At 48.2% G+C, this 19,671-nt stretch overlaps 1 protein-coding gene and 1 non-coding gene across 2 annotated transcripts; one reads left to right on the plus strand and one right to left on the minus strand.

The window, feature by feature from the left end:
• Window positions 1-564: 564 nt before the first annotated feature.
• On the minus strand, window positions 565-637 carry TRNAM-CAU (transfer RNA methionine (anticodon CAU)). The gene has a single exon. It is a non-coding gene; the product is annotated as a tRNA-Met (tRNA).
• A 2,744-nt stretch (window positions 638-3,381) lies between these two features.
• On the plus strand, window positions 3,382-14,251 carry FAM83A (family with sequence similarity 83 member A). Its single transcript, XM_009485489.2, has 4 exons — window positions 3,382-3,957; window positions 6,869-7,036; window positions 8,549-8,673; window positions 13,708-14,251. Exons 1-4 carry the CDS (start codon window positions 3,382-3,384, stop codon window positions 14,249-14,251), a joined length of 1,413 nt encoding a protein of 470 aa, XP_009483764.2.
• Window positions 14,252-19,671: the final 5,420 nt, after the last annotated feature.

Raw genomic sequence — 19,671 nt, forward strand, 5'->3', positions numbered from 1 at the left:
GAACCAGGACCAGTTGCATGAGTAGCGACCGGGATCCATGGAAGCCTCGTTGCATCCCGCAGCAGAGCACGGGGCAGAGGCATCGGTCCTGCTCAGAGGGAGGAAAAACTGCAGCGGGCACGGCTCGGCCCCGGGAGGCAGAAGGAGCGGACGAGGAAAGTGCCTTGTTCCGATGGCTGCCTTGGAGCTTGCATGTCATAATGTCTACATTTAAGGAGAAAAAATAAACCCACAAAAGTTTTTGGCCGGCACCTTGGGCCGCGCGCATGCACACCGAGGCTTGCGGGAGCAGGGCCCCGGCCCCTCTCCCCCTTCCCCAAGGCTGAAACGGGCTCGCAGACAGCCGGCGTGCAGAACGCCCGCCGCCAAAGGGCATTTTGAACAACTTCGGTCGCGGAAACCATTTCCGTGAGCCCACAACACAGGCCCTTGCCCTCGAACTACAGCGTCGTCAATCCCGACAGCACCGACGAAGCCGCGGGGCTCGAGAGCGGTTTTCTGCGGTTTTGTCGCCGCCAAAAGCGCGGGGGCCGCGGCCGCCTCAAGAAAAGAGGTGCCCGCCTTTGCCCCGTGTGAGGATCGAACTCACGACCTTCAGATTATGAGACTGACGCGCTACCTACTGCGCTAACGAGGCGGCTGCGAGCAGCCTCTCCGCGCTGGCTCTCGGCGCTGCCGCTCGGCCCCGCCTCGGCCCCCGCCCCCGGGGCCGCCCAGGGCCCGCCGGCCGCCTCCGCCCGCGCCGCCGGGGGACGAGGGGCGGCCCGGCCCGGCCCGGCCGTTGCTCCGGCGGCTCTAGCGGGCTCCTTGCTGGAGGGTCCCGCGGTGACTGCGTGGGGCCTCGGAGTGACCGTGTGGGACCCCACAGTGACCGAGTGGAGCCGGTGTGGGGCTTTGTGGTGACCGTGGAGCTCCAGGGTGGCCGTGTGGGTCCTGTGGTGGCCGTCTGGGTCCTGTGGCGGCCGTGTGGGTCCTGTGGTGGCCGTGTGGGACCTGTGGTGGCCGTCTGGGTCCTGTGGCGGCCGTGTGGGTCCTGTGGTGGCCGTGTGGGACCTGTGGCGGCTGTGTGGGTCCTGTGGTGGCCGTCTGGGTCCTGTGGCGGCCGTGTGGGTCCTGTGGTGGCCGTGTGGGACCTGTGGTGGCCGTCTGGGTCCTGTGGCGGCCGTGTGGGTCCTGTGGTGGCCGTGTGGGACCTGTGGCGGCTGTGTGGGTCCTGTGGTGGCCGTCTGGGTCCTGTGGCGGCCGTGTGGGTCCTGTGGTGGCCGTGTGGGACCTGTGGTGGCCGTCTGGGTCCTGTGGCGGCCGTGTGGGTCCTGTGGTGGCCGTGTGGGACCTGTGGTGGCCGTCTGGGTCCTGTGGCGGCCGTGTGGGTCCTGTGGTGGCCGTCTGGGTCCTGTGGCGGCTGTGTGGGTCCTGTGGTGGCCGTGTGGGACCTGTGGCGGCTGTGTGGGACCTGTGGCGGCCGTGTGGGATGTGGGAGTGACCGCGTGGGACCCCAGGGTGACAGCGGGGCTTCCCTGGGGTGACAGTGTGAGGCCCCATGGTGACAGCCTTGGGTGGCCGGCTTGGGGCCCAGCTGTTGCGACGTGGGGACCAGGCTGACCGGGTGGGACACCGGGGTGACCGTGTGGGTGTGGGTACAGGGTGACCGTGTGGGTGTGGGTAACCCTGGGACCCGAGGTGACAGCGCTGGCCTGGGCAGGGGGGTACAGCCCTGCTGGGCACCGGGAGGCCCCGATTGGCCTTGACTGGCCACGATCATAGAATCATCTTACACGTCAGGTTAATTAGGCGGCATCATTTTCTGCATAATTGCGCAGAACAGGTCAGTAGATAATTAGTGACTTTTGGCCGCGTCTGACAGCTGTGGGTGGATGTTGGGGGTGGGGGGAGGGACAGGATAGTTTCTAAAATCACACCAGGAGCTCGGGGACGGCCCCGCCACCACCCCTCCTCGGCCCCCAGGTGGGTGTTTGTGCCCTCTGTGGCTCCGGGATTAAAATCTGCACCATTTCATAACCTCCTCTCTTTTCATATATATATATGTTTGTGTCATCCTCACGTATAATCATTTTTTCCCCCCCATCAGGCATCTGACAGAATCAGACCCAGAATCGGGGAAGCTACCATGGAAGAACTGGGCCTGTGTGGCTCCAAGTGGCCCCGAGGACGGCCATGCTCCCAAGCGTGTTGGGAGAGCGGCAGGACCTTTTCCGCGCTCAGACGTGCCCTCAGCAGCCTGTAGCCCCGTGCAAGAGCCCAGAGTGGTGTGACCCCTTGATCCTGCGCTCCCCTCCGGAGCCGTGGCACACCGGTTTACGGATGCAGAGCTTCACGGGGTGAGGGCAAACTCAACCTGTGTGAGAAAACTGTGTCACACGTGCCTCTGCCTAAAAGCATGCACACAGGTATTTATGGCATACCTCAGGCAGGGTGCCTTCCCACCCTGGCTCTCCTCGCCTCCGCACAGTCATACCAGTCGGCCTGGCTCCCTGGAGGCACTGCACCTCTCACCCCGCTGCAAACCTGCGCCTCTGTCCTGCTAATGACAGCAGCTGAGCTGCCACGGGGACAACGTGACTCCAGAAGCTGCAGCCTGGAAAAAAAAAAAAAAAAAGAAACCAACCAAACAGCCCTAAATGTGCACAATCAAGTGATGAGTGTTTGTATTTCTGATGCTTTGAGGCCAGGTCACAACCCTCCCTCCACATAATATTCAGGATGTTTGGGAAGGGGTATTTTTCTTTTAATAGGATGGCGTAGTCACAAAGCTTTAAAGAAATAAATGAGTGAATCGGCTATGGTAATAGCAACATACTACGAACGGGGCACAGTGACGAAGTTCAAGTCTATTTTTAAGCCTGCTTGGCAGCATGTAGGTGCAGACAAGAGTCCGTGACCCTTTCTGCTGTTCTGAAGCTATGGACATGGCTGATGTCTCTGTCCTGGTTCAACATCAGAGTTGTTTTTGCTCCCTAACGAATACTATGGGAAGACAGAGAAGCCTCAAGGTGTTTTGAAGATTGTGCAACAATGCTTGGGAACCTACCTGCTTTTGCTTGAGTGCTTTCCTCATTCACATTTCACAGGATGCGACAGGAAGGGAAATACAACCGAGTCGGAGGGACTTGAATCCTTCGTATGCCCTGGGGGTGAGGTGGGTGCCTCTCAGATAAGCAATCTAATCAACTTTGCACTTGTGTCCCATCTGGAAACAGATTGTTGCCGAAGTACACCACCACCTGAGAAGCAAGCTTCGGGTTTTTTTTTTGAAGATAATTGTACCAGCGAAATCGGGGAGTGTGAATTTGCCTGAGGTAATAAGATCTTTTTATTTTTATTCATAGTTAATCCATTCAGACGAGGCGATTTCACGCCAGAATGCAGTCTCCAAGCAAGAAAGACGATTGCGCTGCCTGTGCCGCGCATATGCATGGTGCCTGCCCAGCAGATCGACTGCTGCGACAAAGAGCCATGAGCCAGTCCAGGCACATGGGCAAGATAAGGAAAAGGCTGGAGGATATCAAGAACCAGTCCCCGAAGCTGACAAAAACAGATTTCAGCCACAACGAAAGCATAAGGTTGGCCACCGATGCCTTCCTGGACGGTGGGACGGACTCTTACCTTGAAACTTTAAGCAAAGAGGGCGAGGTGGATTTCCTCTCCTCGGTGGAAGCCCAGTACATCAAGGATAACACCAGGGAGTCCTATTATGCGCAGGAGTCCCTGGCCCCTGATGGGGCGGCTGTGCCAAACCAGAACGATGCCGGGTCACTCCCTTCAGGGACCTACTTCCCCACCATTTCTGACAGCAATGAGCCAGCTCTGCTGCATACATGGATTACAGCGGAGAAGCCCTATTTAAAGGAAAAATCCACCGCCACTGTGTATTTCCAAACAGAGAAGAACAGCAACATCAGAGACATCATACGCCGGTACATCAACAAGACCACTCAGGTATGGGGAGAGAATTGCTGTTCCCTCTGCACTCAGTTTTCTTCCTGCTCTTAAAAAGATCAGGTAAAGGCGGTGTTTGATCCGAGCCAGCCTTGTGCCTTGCAGTGTAGCTTTGTTCTAGAAGTGGCTGTAAAGAGTCCGTTGTTGAACACAGGCGGTGCCTTTTTATTTTGTACTCACACCAACACTTTTTCATGTTGGTGACTTAAAAAAAAAAGCATTCCCTCTTCTTTTAAACTCCCATTAACCCTGCAGAGCAAATGTGCTGTATGAAGGGCAGCTGGGCTCTATCCCTTCTCGTGCATCACCAGCAGGATGGTTTGCTCTGTTCAGACCATTGCTCTGGTAATGAGAATTAAGCTAAAGTGAGCTCTGAGCCATTAGAGGTTGTTTCATGAGATTCATGTGGGTGAAGGGGAGCCCAGAGAAGGGCATGTGTGTCTGGTGTGCCAGCAGCTGTCCCCAGAGGAAGGAAATTATTTGGAAAAAAGACCTTTCATCCCTAATACATTGTCAGTGCCACTAAAAATGCGACGTGGGCTCCATACAGAGACTCTGCAGCGTAACTTGGCACGTGGAAAAGGTGCAGATGATGCCCCTGACAACAGACAAGTGACGGGGGCCGCAGAGAGGTGCCAGCCGCAAGCCAGGCTGCCCACGCACTGGGAAGCTAGAAGCTGAGCAGCTGGAGGGTGACGAAAAGTCTCTGTCATGTGTGTTCTGGCAGCTTTCCTGTTTTCCTGGAAAAAAAATATTTGACATTTCAGGGCTGTGTTTACCATCATCCAGGAGTTTTCCCCTTGTATAAACTCCAGATGCCACTGGCAGTTTCACAGGGGAATGGTCAGGAACAGAACCAGGCTGTAGTGCCTGCTGTCCGGCACAGGCTGCGGAGCCCGCTGGAGTTACAGACTTTCACTTGATTATTCTCCTGCAAGGGCCAGTGCTGGGTCTGATAATGCTGAGTGTAATGGCAGGGGAGAAGAATCCCCGTTAGCAACTGCCCTGTCAAAAGCTACAAGTGCTCAGCACATCAGGGGAATTACAAATCAATCATTTTAAGCTGGCGGCATCAGAAAGGTACAGTAACAGAAGAAATGTCTCTGGAATAATAAAATGAGCATCAGGTAAAGTATCAACCCAGGCCAATTTTCTGTCCCGAGAGGAGAAACCTTGTAGGGCAAAAAGTGGGAAATGTAATAAAAATCCGTGGTTCACATAACCTTCTTATCCATCTAATTTGCATTACAAGAGGGTGCTGGAGCAATGCTTAATCACAGTATAAATTTGGCAACTGCTTTTTGAGTGCAGTTTTTCAATGGCAGCATTTATTAATTAGTATCTGATAAGGGTCTATCCTGGATAGCCTAGTATTTGATATATTCATTAACAACTTAAACAACAGAATAAAGACTCTGTGTGTGGATGACATCAAACTACAAAGGATTGGCAAGTAGTACTATAATCTTAGCACATTTGTGCAATAGGCTCAAATCATAAAATGAAATTTAGGCCAAAGAACTGAGAAGTACTGCAAGTGAGAGAGGAAAGTCTGGTGCAGAAATACAAGTTGGGAACAGCTGGTGAAAAAGCAGTACTTGAGCGTGGTCTGGAGCTCCGGTGAGGCTGGATGCAGTACTGTGCTGCTTAAAAAGACAAGGTAAGTTAACAGTAAGTGTGGATGTGAGATATTGGACATAATTGTGCCACTTACCTAGCACTGGCAAAGACCTTTCTAAAGCACCGTGCTTTGGCAGCAGAGGAAGGTGTGGGATCCTCACCTCTCCATGAATAATTTGGCTTGCCTGAACAGGATGCTGGCCGCACAGGATGTGCTTCGTCTTGTAGGATTGCCTCGTCGGGGTGCAGGGAATAAGCTTGTTGGCAGGTGTGGGCACAGGCTTTGGAGTAAGATTCAGTGCAAGTTGGAAACAATTAGTAAGACAGACCTGCAGAGATACTGTAAAGTTTGTTTTGATTGAAGATGATATCCTGTGAGTGCAATCACCAAGGGTTCCCTTTCTAGTCAATGGAGAAATAGGCACCTTCTGAAGATAAGTCAGGGATTAGCTGGGCTGAATTGCCCTAGGGAGATGACCCTTCCCATGGACAACAGCAGACATCAACGAAGACCAGCTCCTTCAAGAGGCCGTGCCCAATGCTGAGCGTAGAGGCTAGAGTATAGAAGTGGGTTTATACCACATTTACTGTTCCCTCAATCCACTCTGGCTGGAGGCTGTGCATTGAAGTAGCTGTTGGGGCTTTTATGCCCAAGTCATGAGACTGTCCTGCCAGCTGTGAATTGGGAAGCATGGATGTATGGTTAAAATGAAACAATCAATTTATAAATCATTATAAAAAACAAAAAAAAAGGTGGAGCTGTTGCAGTCTGTCACCCCACCACCAACGACAGAGTGAGGATTTAAAGCCAGGACCGTTCGACGTGCAAGTCGTAACAGAGGAAGCGTCATCCAGTGATTCTTGCTAAATGCATGTGACTTACAAAAGCTAGTCAGCCGTTTGGCAAGGGCTGCGGTCTCTTATTTTAGCTACATCCTTATTATGCTCTGATTAGCACTTCAATATATTTCCTAGTGCTGAAATCTCACCTACAAATTCATGGGTCATCTTGTGTTTTATGATTAAAAGAGCTTAACTGAAGTGCATATGTTGTGTGTTATATTGGCTTTATTTGAGCAATAAAACAATGACACAACGTGTCTCATAGGTTTACCGATTCGGGCACTTAGGGAGAAAACCAGAAGAAATATCCACATATATCTCCAAAGATTTGTGTTTGTTGGAATATTTTAAAAAAACAAAACAAAACAACCTACATTTCAGTGGCCTCACAGGCAACCTTAAGTTATATAAATTAACTCTGCTAATGCCCCTTCTTTCCCCCCCCTAGGTGCTAGCTATTGTGATGGATGTGTTCACAGACACTGAGATTCTTTGTGACCTCCTGGAGGCAGCTAACAAGCGCATGGTGTTTGTCTACCTGTTGCTTGATCATGGCAATATAAACCTCTTCTCGGAGATGTGCGACAAGTTGCAAATTGCTGAGGATCTCTTCAAGGTACTGTGGCTCTGTGAAGCTCTTAGGCTCAGATTCGCCTGCCTAACTTGAGGCACTCTGAGCTAGAAGCATGGTTATGCTAGGGTTAGTCCACCTTGTAATTAAAAGGGAGCAAGAGATTTCCAGAGGTAGCATTAGCGTGCCTAATTCCTCTCTGAAGATGCCTATGTTTTTCCATGGATGTTACAGGAAGTTAAAGCATTTGCATTAGGTCCTTAGATGGAACTAATCTGGGCCCTGAAGTCTTAAAACAGAGCTTAAGTCCCCTAGTAGAGTTGTCTAACATAAGCATTACAACTGTTTCTGTTTAATAACTTTGCAGCAGCTGTGGTCTGGCAGCCATGGGTAGCGGGCACACAAAATTCTTTTGCATGACAATACCTTGGTTGCACTAGGTGGTTTCTGATAAAACATATTGTTAAAGCTCTGTTTTAAAGATAATGCCTCAAATTTAGCTGGCTGTTAGCTTAGTCCACCTTCATCTCCGCCAGAGGGAACTAACCTTAAAAATAACCTCCTAGGGACCATTTCAATTATTGCTTGAGATGCTGTAGGGCACCTGTGGCATCTTGGTGGGGATGGCTGATGCCGCAGAGGCAGCGGCCTTCTGGAACGGCAGCTGGAGGGCATGCAGGAGACCTGCGGGCATCTTACATGCACCAGACACTGGTGTTTCAACAGCTGAATTCCACCCAAAACACACAAAGAAACTGAAATTAATAAAACACACTCGTAACAGTGTTCATGTCTGTAAACCCCCACTCCTTAGGAAGAACAATCCTGTGCTATCTATTCTAAGTATGCTGCTACAATACGCAGGCTTGCGTGAGCCAGATCCTTGGTGCCGCTCATTTGCTAAGGCCGTGATTCTGCGAAGTGTATGAACGGACAGCAGAGTCGGGTCTGGGTGGGGTGCCTGGCCTGCCTTAAATGCGCTTGCTCAGGTACAAGGACAGTGCAGAGCATTGCGTGGCCAAACTGACCTGCTTCCCCACTCACACGTGTGCACCTGATCCTGCAGGACGGCATTCGTCTGGGCTGCACTAGAAGAGCAGCGTGTACGTCCTTGCAGGCCCAGGTGGATTGGAAGAGCAGAGGTTTTGCCCTGCTGTGTACTGTGCCACAGCCAACGTAAAACAAGGGAGCTTACAGCTAGAGCAAATGGCTGCTGGGCTGTCAGCACAGGTAACAGACTGCTCTCAGCTCTGAACACGTCTCATACTCAGTAGCAGCAGCATAAGTTATTGTTACACAGCACTGCTCCATCTGTATGAATTTCCGTGCAGGTTTATATTCCCACTGAAACAAGTAACCCTGTGGCAGGTGAGAGTTTGGCTAGGTTTCCTCTAGCCCCAAACCTTCAAATATAACATTGAGAGTCCATGAAGAAATCATAACAGGCATCAGGGAAGTGAAAAACTAAGGGCAGTGGGGGAAAAGGGACCTTTCCTTCTGATTTTTAATTTAAAAAAAAAAAGGAATTCACTCTGTTCTTTTTTTTTTTCTTTACAGAATATTTCAGTCCGCAGTGTTACTGGAGAGGTTTACTGTGCCAAATCAGGCAGGAAATTTTCAGGACAAATACAAGAAAAATTTCTTATATCTGACTGGAGATACGTGCTCTCTGGATCTTACAGGTGAGATAAGCCATTGCAGTTCACGTCTAAGTGCTCTTTTATGATTTTTAATATTATTTCACCAAAAAGTGCCATGGAAATTTTTGTACAGGTGAGAAGTTTTTTTGAACAAAACCTCCTCATGTTTTCAAATATGTGCCATTTTTCAATAATCCATTTAACTTGCTTTAAAGCTGATGTTAGTTCTTTATGGAGCGTGGTATTTAATTTAAATGTTCAGAAAGTAACATAAACAACTCTGCTGGTGCAGCCCTGGAGCAGAACTAGAAATATGTGTAGCTTAGTATTATGCTTTCCTCATTGTTTGGGTCCTCAGATGCAGTGATCATGAGACATGATACATTTCCATCTCCCTCGGGATCCCTTAATGTAGCATATGTCATTCAGCTTATCTGAGGATTTGTTCTCCATATGACAAGTTTAGTGATTAAAGGGAAAACAGAAATACTTCAGAGACTTACTGTTTTTTTCTTGTGTTTCATTAACAGGTAGGCAGTATGTGGCTACATGACTGTTGTACCTTCCCTTTTTTTTTTTTTTTGTGTGCTGAGTCTGTAACTCTCCACTTCTGTGCTGCTATAATTATTTCAGGCAGAGGATGTAGCATCTCGACAACTGGGTTTTTAATTAAGATCCAAGATCCTCAGGTCAGGGAATTTCAGGAGACTCTGAGCTTGCATCAAATAAAGTTCCTATGCCTCATGGCTACATAGATAAGCTTCACAAATGACCAAAGTGTATCCTAGAAATCCAGATACAAACACACAAGAGAAAAAAATTACAGAGGTGATTATTTAATTAAAAGGATGAGACTGGTTTTTGTAATCCCGGTTTATGATTTGGAGGCTTAAATGCCTCTAGTCTGATAAAACTGTGCCACCAGGAAGATTATACAACTATAGTAATGAATGTAAAGGTGAATACGTGGGGTTAGCATAGGCTGCAGGAGCACAGAGGTGGGCATCCAGTTTTCATTCAGTTTCCAAATGAACTGTCAGACAAAAATGAGTGAACACTCAGACTTTTTTTTTTATTGGGCACTCTGTGGTTTTCTTGTTCTTTCAGTTTTTTTTTTAATCCCTCACTAAAGATGTGTAGAAACGCAACAGCAGATTTATATAGAGAGTAGAAGTGAAGGGTGTGTGGGAGAAGAGGGACAGAACAACATCTAATTTCTTCAGCCAAGAAACTTGCTTTTGGCTTCTCTTTTCAATCCTAAAAAAAAAAAGAAAAACCTGAAGTCCGGTGCAGAGTCACTTCTGTCATTCTCTACTGCTGTTGCAATACCTTCTAACCTCAAGAGCCTTATCAAACTACATAATCCCTTATCCAACAAGCAGAGAGGGTGGTGAGGAACAAGTCTATACACTATTTAACTTCAGCATGCTCAGCACCAGTTTGCAGATTCACACGGGTTACAGCTGGCTATCACTACGTGACATTTCTGTAGGCGTGCTAGCTCTCGCTTTATTAATCTGAAAGTTTTCTGTTATCCCTAAACCTTATCCACGAACCTCTGCAGGTATAAACAAGAATGATGTTGAGTAAAACGGACTCAAACTCTTCTGTAATGCATTTGCTGGAAATCAAATTGGAATAGATCTTAAAACTAATACAACAGCAAATTTCACCAGAGTGCTGTGCTCTGCATGACTTTGTAATAGCAGTTGGGGGAACAGGCTGAGGAAATTAAATAGCCCTTCAGGACACACTGCTCTAAAAGGGACCCTGGCTCACTGCTTCTAGCCAAAGTGTTTGGGGACAAAATGTATTTGCCTAATGGACAATGAAGAGGACTGAAGCTGGCAACTAGTTAGAGGCAAAGGGATCACCACTGAGTCTGTGGCATCTCCTGCTCTGGAGTGTTTTTTAAAACCACGTTAAAAAGCCATTGCTTGGATCAGGTGGATAAGCATGGTCCTGCCACACAGGGCAGGCTGGAGCTAAGAAGCTTCTGAAGGCTGTTCCAGCCATGTGGCTGCACAAGTGCAGGCATGAGTAAGTGTTTTAAGTTCCAGTTTTCCTCTCAATTTTTATTGCCAATGTCTATGGTGTGGGGTTCGGATGCAGTATGTCGTTTTGCTGTCTCTGCATTATGCTATTTCATCCTACTATAACTATGTTATTCCTTTTTTTTTTAAAATTAATTTGAAGTTAGATAGTGCATGAACTCAGTGCTCCTAAAGGCGGCAAAATGAAAACAGCAGAAAGCATAGACCTTGACCCTCAGGGGCAGCAGAGTACCTCCCCAGCTGCCACTCCGAAGGCCACCGGCCTCTTCAGAGCCAGTATCTAACATGTGACACTGGGCTGCTTTGCCGAGAGCATTGGTTCCGGTGGGGCAGGTTTCTCACACAGAGGTTATCCCACCAGCAGGCAACACTAAGGCGTAGGTTAAGTCAAACCTAAGCTCAGCTGAAAAACCCAGTCCTTCCATGACAGATTAAATGCGTGTCATGCTGCATGTTACTGTAGCACTGTAAACATGAGGGATGAGAGCATCCCTAATGAACTGCAGCTGCAGTAACACAGAGGGTACACTCAGAAAAAAACAAGTCCAGTGCAAATGAAGATTGGACAGGAGAGGTGGGTTTTAATTCAATCATAAATGAAAGGATCCAGAATAGGACATAGGTTTTGGGACAAAGCCCTGGAAAGATGGCTGAGAAATATTTATTAATGACTGAATTTGTGCTACAGCTTTGGCCCCAAGCTAGGCAGTGGTTCTTTGTGCTTTCTTTTCTTTCTGATGTGCTTCACTCAAAGACGCCTGGTAGAAAAAAGATCCTTCTGGGCAGATAGTGACAATAACAGACTTCTCTGAGCCTCTCCCAAAAGAGCACTCCAAATTGTAAACTAAGGAACAAAACAGGGCCTAAAACCTAAACAATGAATTTCCTCTTAGAATGAAGCCAATGAAAACCTGTTAAGTCTTTATGTCAAGTTCTGCTTTGTTCTTCAGCAGAGTGCACAGAATGTAAATTGCTGTGACTCACTACATGAAGTCCACAAATGTTCATCTAAAATCATGCAGGTCTCACCTTGTTACTTTACAGCTGACCCATCTCCCATCAGTCCATGGGGAATCTTTGGGCTATTAATTTGATCCAACTTTCTCTGCTTGCAAGGGTTACAGATAAGATCGATGAGCCACAGATGAGTATCTGTCTGTCAGGTACTTCAGGAAGTTACATGTGGGAGTAAATTATCAAAATTGGGTACAACAGTTTTCTCCTCTGATTTTGTTGGGTTTTTAAAAGCCATTTATAAGTATAATTGACTTTTTATTTCTCTCTAAATTTTCTTTTATAAACTAGATACATCTCTAGCACATAAAGTATAAACCTGCCACTCCACACCCCAGCCTCTTCAGGAGTTTGTAACCTTCAGCATAGATATCCCAGACTAATTTAATGAGTTTTTATATTTGTTCCTAGCTTATTATCTCCTTAACAGTTAGACAAAGGATTAGAGAGTGCTTCTTAGTGAATAAAGGCAATGCTGAGCTAGCAAAGCAGATGCTACCCACACAGCAGGGAGTTAGCTTGCCATGCTGTTTACCTCAGCTCCCAAGGTTTTGTCCATATTTAGAATGATTTGAACAAAGTGGATGAGAAGCACCTGTATTTTAGTAACTTAGTGTATATTTTCATGTCCAGTCATAAAATGTACAGTATATATTGTAGGGTTGCCCGGTGGCACTGAACTAGTGATTTCTTCACTCCTCCCCTTGCTCCTGAAGCAATAGTATAAAACCACTGTATGCCCCAAACCCAACCCTCTTTAAGAATGCTCCGAATGGGCAGATGTAAATCGTGTCTTTATTCCCTTAGCGTCAGCTCAGGCTGTCAGTCCCACTGAGTTTCACAAGAGTTTTGTCAAAACATGACAAGAACAAGATTTAAAGTGCACACACCTACAGCTAAATCTGGCTCTGAGCAATCCTTGTGCAAATCCAGCATAGCTAATAAAGTCATGCAGGAATAAGCGGGGCAGAGTTTTACCAACACAGAATAACCTCAGGTTCAAATCCAACACTGCTCTCTATCCTCTGCCGCACAGCTCAAGCCCTGGTCAGCTCAGGGAGTAATTACATTTCATTCTCTCAACTACGCTTATTTTATTGATGCCGCTGCTGCTCAGACAAGGCAGCCTGCACAGCACAACCAAGCTGGCTTGTGGTTTTGTAAAAGAGCACAAATTTATGTTTGCCAAGTGGATTAGGGAAGCACATAAAAGAAAAATCATTTACAAGCTATGGGGTGTCCTAAGGTGTGTCTCTGGACTACGAGAATGAAAACTATTGCGGTTTTTCTCCCTTACTTTATAGCAAAGTAGTATTTTTATTTTTGGAAGGGCTGTAGGAAATATTTATAATTTCATTTTCTCTGTAGTGAAGAAAAAAAGTATTTGTCAGGTGTGGCAGTTTGCTTTGTGGGACTGGGGTGTGACAGGGAGGTTGGGTTTTTATGTGTTTTTATGCGTTCTCTTGACCAATGCAGAAAAAGTACAACAAAATGAAAACAAAGGATGGTTATTTTTTGCTTGTCTTTCGAATGTCTGTTTTGAGTGGGTGAGAGTTACCAACTGGCAGAGCATTCTGCAGGGAAGGTATAACTTATGTGGGTTCAGACGAGACATGGTAAGACCTTAATTTAAGCATTGTGCATGGAAGAGAGGTACTCAAAAGAGGGGTCTAAACTCCTTTCCATAGAACAGACACCCAAACCTTGGGTATTGTATCAGACATTTGGTCCTGCAGTGGATCTGGATCACCACTCCCTTTAGGAGGTTGTATAACTTTACAAGGTTTCTTGACGGTTTTAGAGGCAGCTGCAATAACAAAGCTTCATCCAAGTCAAAGAGCACTGATGTGAACTGACCTGAAATTCAACTGTGACACCATCTTCATCCGGTGTTTAGACAAGAAGCTTCAGCAGTAAAGCGCATTTGCCTTTCGCACCACCCCTGCGGGGTTCTCCAGTTCCTAATGGCTGACATTAACACTAACCCTTACCTTGTCTCTCCTTCCAGCTTCACATGGTTATGTGGCCAGGTTCACCGCAACCTCCTCTCCAAGTTCACGGGTCAAGTTGTGGAGCTGTTTGATGAAGAGTTCCGACACCTTTACGCGCTGTCCAAGCCAGTGAGGGGACCGAAGTCGCCACCGCGCACCATGCCCTTCCTGTTCAGCAAGAGCTGGGCCCCTCCACGCAGCCTCCCTGACAGCAACGAGGGAAGCACTAACACTCTTTCCAATCCCTTCAGCAGCCTCTCAGCTGGCAGCACCCACCAGACCAAGCAACGCCCAAGAACTCTCATATTCAGCAACTTCAGCCCCCAGTCACCTCTCCATAGAGTTAATTCCTTGCCCAGCTACGTCTCATTCACACTCCCACCACCACAGAAGGCCATCCAGGCTAACTACTATCAGCCGCACTACGTGGCCGATAACGCCACCGTTCTGTATAACAACATGAACATTTACAGACCTATAAGACTTAGACAAGAGGAACCAAACAGGACAGGGTTAAGCTCACCCTGGAGATGCCTCCACAAAGCTAACCTGTTTGCATAATAACCACCTTGTTTTGAATTGCAAGTAAATGTAGTGAGGACCTGTTTAGCAATCGCTTGTGTACTGATGAATATAGAAATTCTGTATAATACAAAATGAGGATGATTTCAAGCCTCTTGTTTTGTTTTGCTGCTTATGGATGCTTCGTTTCCTTAATTATAAAGCCAAGCCTGCTAACATGTAAACCTTGCGTGCATCACGATCCCAGGAAGAACACATCTAAATAATGCTGCTCACAGTACAACGCTGGTGCTGCCTATCACCTGTCCTTGGTAGCATATTTGTGTAGCAGTAGGTCTAGGGGGTTAACTGTTTTTCATATGGCCAGGCACCTGAAAGTGGGGTAAGTCACAGTTTATTACTATGCATTTTATGTGCTTGCATAAGGAGACCGAAGGCTGCTATTTACGTGCCAAACTGAGGTGACACTGGCAGCAGCAGTCTACCTTCGTGCTGTCATCGCACCTTAATCTTGATTTAGGAGGACTCCTTTGGGGCTGATGGGGGACCACAGTTTCCACCATCACACTGTCTCCGAGCTGACTGCTTGAGGTGCACAGCAAGGATGTCTCTTCGCAGAGTTTCTAGGAAGGGGACGGCTAACCATGACATGGACCGAGACCGACAGTTCGGGTTACGGAGGACATCTTGCAGCCACCATGTGCTCCCTTCCACTCATTAGCAACACGGGTGTGTTCCAGCACACTTTGTTACAAACCTCCACTCCCACCAGCTCAGAGCAATTTTCCTCATTGCAGAGCAGCTGTATAGATTCAGACTGGAAAATGAAGCTCAGTACAGAAGCAAAGTCCTACTAGTAACACACCACGACTGAGTTCCAATTCATTTAATAGCATGTGGATCTCAGAATTCCTCTCAGTGGTCATTTGATTGAATGTTAAGTTAGAGATAATGATGCTTTATTTCAGAGTTCTTCAAAGTTTCTGATTTTTAAAGAGAAACTGGGTGTCTGTAGTGCCCATTGAATACAGAGGGAGTTACAGAGGTTCAGCAGCTTGAACCAAAAGCAGAAAAACTTTCTGCCAAATAATCCATGAAAACGATGGCAGCTTCTGTAAGTGAATGGCAAAAAAATAGTACGAAAATTCATGAAACAAAGGATTTCCATTCAAGCCCCAAAGTTGCTAGATGCCTAACATCTGTTGATTTCTCAGTAGACTATTTTTTTACACCTGCTTTATATCATCTTCCATCTGACTCTAATAAAACACAGAAGCCTAAACACATTTGCACATCTGGCCCATTTTGACTGACTTCTCACCTGCTCAAAAAGGAATACAATGCCATTATTTAGGCTGTGGATGATGACAATTGTATGCAGCAGCAAGATCTCAGGTGAAGAAAGTTTCTCATCCTTGGAAGAGCATTCATTTTGAAAGTATAGTGGGAACATTTACAGAACATTATGAAAGGTACAGGATGGACACATCCTGCTTAGCTTCAGTGTGGACATTTTTACCTGTGATATCAAATTTTGAAGTTCAGAATAACAATAAACTATTGCATATAATTGTAAATTCTGTACATAGCAACATTTTTCGGATTCCTTGGGAAGAAGGGAAAGTTGATTTTCATTCCTATGACAATTCTACTTAATGATCTAAATATGGCAACCATTCAAATAAAAGAGGACTTTTATTAAAATCCCTTTGAGAATCATTTTGTTTCTTCATATTGTCTTGACTTGTGCACCTTAACTTTCTTCTCTTCCAAAAGCTAAATGAGTTCCATACAGTCAGAGTCCAGGTGAAGAGGAAACACATTTTGTTTCTTCTGAAATCATAGAATCATAGAATGCTTTGGGTTGGAAGGGACCTTTAGAGGTCATCTAGCCCAACCCCCCTGCACTGAGCAGGGACAGCTTTAACCAGATCAGGTTGCTCAGAGCCCCATCCAACCTGACCTTGAATGTTGCCAGGGATGGGGCCTCTACCACCTCTCTGGGCAACCTCTTCCAGTGCTTCACCACACTCATTGTAAAAAACTTCTTTCTAATGTCTAGTCTAAATCTATTCTTCTTTAGTTTAAATCCATTACTCCTTGTCCTGTCACAACAGGCCTTGCTAAAAAGATTCTCCCCACCCTTCCTGTAGGCCCCCTTTAAGTACTGGAAGGCCGCAATAAGGTCTCCCCGCAGCCTTCTCTTCTCCAGGCTGAACAACCCCAACTCCCTCAGCCTGGCCTCATAGGAGAGGTGCTCCAGCCCTCGGATCATTTTGGTGGCCCTCCTCTGGACCCGCTCCAGCAGCTCCATGTCCTTCTTGTGCTGAGGGCCCCAGAGCTGGACGCAGTACCCCAGGTGAGGTCTCACCAGAGCAGAGTAGAGGGGCAGAATCACCTCCCTCGACCTGCTGGCCATGCTGCTTTTGATGCAGCCCAGGATACGGTTTGCTTTCTGGGCTGCAAGTGCACATTGCTGGCTCATGTCCAGCTTTTCATCCACCAGTACCCCCAAGTCCTTCTCCACAGGGCTGCTCTCAATAGGAGAGAATCAACAGGAACAGAATTAAACATACGTGTCCCCCCAGCCTGATTAAGATTTTATTTCTAAATTTGGTTCAGTTCCCTGATCCCATTGTAGCCCAACTGGGGGTGGCACAGAGCAGGATATGGGGAGAAGTTTGCAGACCAGTACCTATGAGGCCTTCATTTCCTCAGGCCATGACCTGTGAAATCCATGAAGGAGCTCTTCTTATCTCTGTGGGGCAAGATAGTTTGCCTACAGAGTTTTGGAGAACACAGCTAATGCAAAGTAGGTAAGGGACAAGCTAATAACCCAGAAGGAGCACTGAGTTAAGAAGAGCTGATTTCAGCCATGGATCAGGGATACAGCTTGTGCTAGTTCAGACAACAGCTGAACTTGAACATCAAATGAATGGAATTTCAGTTTTGATGGAAAAGTATCAGAGTTTACAATTTCAGCAATGAGTTATGCCAAAAATCTTAACCGGCCCCACAAGCTTGATCATTCAGTGATGAGGGGAACGTGTGCTTACAGGCAGCTGCAGACCTGTCAGGAAGGTCACAGGAGGATGCTGACATACCTCGTCCATCTGCGGCAAGGGAAGGGCGCGAGTAAACACTGCTACCATACAGTGCACCCTCAGCAAGTTTGTGGATGACACCAAGCTGAGTGGTGCAGTTGATTCACTTGAGGTGAGGGATGCCATCCAGAGGGACCTGGACAGGCTGGAGGAGGGGGGGGGCATGTGAACCTCATGAGGTTCAACAAGGCCAAGTGCAAGGTCCGGCACCTGGGCTGGGGCAACCCCCGGTATCAATACAGAGGACCGGGGACGAATGGATTGAGAGCAGTCCTGCAGAGGAGAACTTGGGGATGCTGGTGGATGAGAAATTGGACATGAGCTGGCAATGTGCACTTCCAGCCCAGAAGGCCAACCGTATCCTGGGCTGTGTCAAAAGCGGCGTGGCCAGCAGGTCAAGGGAGGTGATTTTGCCCCTCTACTCCACTCTGGTGAGACCCCACCTGGAGTACTGCATCCAGCTCCAGGGACAGACCCTGCAAAGGCCCCTGATCACCCTCCTCAGGGCACCCGATGAATGCTCCAGTGCCACCGCCCACCCAGAGCTCCGCTGAGGAACCGTGCGTGAAATCGTTTCCTCAGCAGAGGGCTGGAGAGAGGAGAGAGCCTGCCCAAGCTTTGCTGGCACAGGACCAGCAGAATGAAGCCTCACAGAAGGCGGCTGAGGAGCTCCAGGCCCAAGTGGCTGCAGACGACGAGGGCTCCTGTTACGTGAGCAGCCTCAGCCAAAGGTGTGAGGAGTCAGAGGTGCAGCTTCCGGAGATGATGGATGAAAACACCAGACTGGCTGAAGAAAATTCTCGCCTCCGTGGGCAGATGTGCTGGGCAGAAAAGGTTCAAGCTGAAAATACTGACCTGAAGGGGCAACTGATGCAATTGGCAGAGGAGCAAAATTCTGCCATGCAAGCCATAAGCTGTCTTCAAACCTGGCTGGACGCTGCAGAGCACAAAGTGAAAGCCATGAGAGGAATGGCAGAAAGTGCTCAGAGAGGAGTAAAAAGGGACCACGGAGAAGCCAGGCAACTGTTTTGAGCCCAGGTGAGTGAACCGGAGAATCAGTTTCAGAGCCCCTCAACATCAGCCTGGGCAGAGGACAGCCCTGGGTGCTGCCTTCTTTCAGAGAAGGACCCCACAAGTGAGACAGAAGAACCAGTAGCAGACAAAGCGTCCGTCACCCTGCAGGCTCTGGGGCAACCACCGGGAAAGCTTTGAGCATCCCTGGCTCGATACAGCTGCGATCTGTGTGATGGTCCCAGTGAGCAGCCTGAGCTGGAGCTTCCTCTAACTGCTGGGCAATATGTTTATGTCTTTGGACAGGTGGATGAAGACGGTTGGTCTGTGGGAGAGCTGGTGGACGGCACAAGAGGATTCATCCCTTCCGATTTTGCCAAAGATGACTGAGATGACAACCTGGAAAACAGGAACTGGAATGATCCTCGTTACTGTATTTTTGGTGTCTCGCCTATTGTGGAGGAAGATTAAGAGATCTTCATGTGGGATGTGGGAGATGGGGGCTAAAAAGCATGAATAAATATAGCCTATACAAACCTCCAGAATATCTACAGAAGTGAATGTGTACTTAAAAGTAACTTTTTTGTTATTAGATTTTTGTAGAATGGGGGGACCTGTGGAAGGCAGCCCCTGAGCGGGCCCCAGCAAAGCCCAGATGAGGCCCCGGGGTACTCTGGAGGGTAATTAGGGCCACGCATGGGCCCCTGCAGAGCCCAGCAAAGGCCCCTGGGGCTGTCCGGAGGGCAACTCTGCCACGTCAGAGCAGCACTGCTGTTGGCAGCGATGGGGACCCTCCTGTCGGGGCTGGCTGCTGCGCACGTCCTTGCCATGGCGAGCAGAGAGAAGCGAAACAGTGAGTGGCATTGCCCAAGGGACCATCCGCAGAGGCATCGCTCACGCGCCAGGAAAGGATGTTTGCAGGGCACGTGGAACCCACTGCTACCCCTGCGTTTGCAGCCTTGAATTGAGCTGAAGAACAGGCTGGGCTTGGCCAGGGCTTTCCAGAGCGTCCCTTCCCCAGCCCCAACCGGCCCTGCAGGTCTTTTGGCTCAGAGGTGCTTCTGCGGGCTTCCTGCGAGTGCTGCCCATTAAAGCACTTCTGAGTGTGAATCCTGATGCCTGGCCGGGTGACTGCTAATGGAGCACGCCTCGTGTGCATGTGTGCACGTGTGTGTGCAAAAAGCACCCGGCATAAAGCACCCAGAGGAGGACATGCTCAAGGACATCCCCTGTGCTTGCTGCTTGTGCTCCTTGGAGGCACTTCACTGACTGCATCTCCCACAAGCTAATTTTTTTTCCCCAGAGAGAGCCCTGGTCTGCCCCTATTGCTCCTTCTAGAAAATA

The sequence above is a fragment of the Pelecanus crispus genome, chromosome 2, assembly GCF_030463565.1.
Source record: "Pelecanus crispus isolate bPelCri1 chromosome 2, bPelCri1.pri, whole genome shotgun sequence".
Taxonomy (NCBI): domain Eukaryota; kingdom Metazoa; phylum Chordata; class Aves; order Pelecaniformes; family Pelecanidae; genus Pelecanus; species Pelecanus crispus.

Coding starts and splice junctions, on each gene's coding strand:
- FAM83A (XM_009485489.2), top strand. CDS start 3,382: ATGCAGTCTCCAAGCAAGAAAGACGATTGCGCTGCCTGTGCCGCGCAT. Junction 3,958..6,868: donor ACATCAACAAGACCACTCAG/GTATGGGGAGAG, acceptor TCCCCCCCCTAG/GTGCTAGCTATTGTGATGGA. Junction 8,674..13,707: donor GTGCTCTCTGGATCTTACAG/GTGAGATAAGCC, acceptor CTCTCCTTCCAG/CTTCACATGGTTATGTGGCC.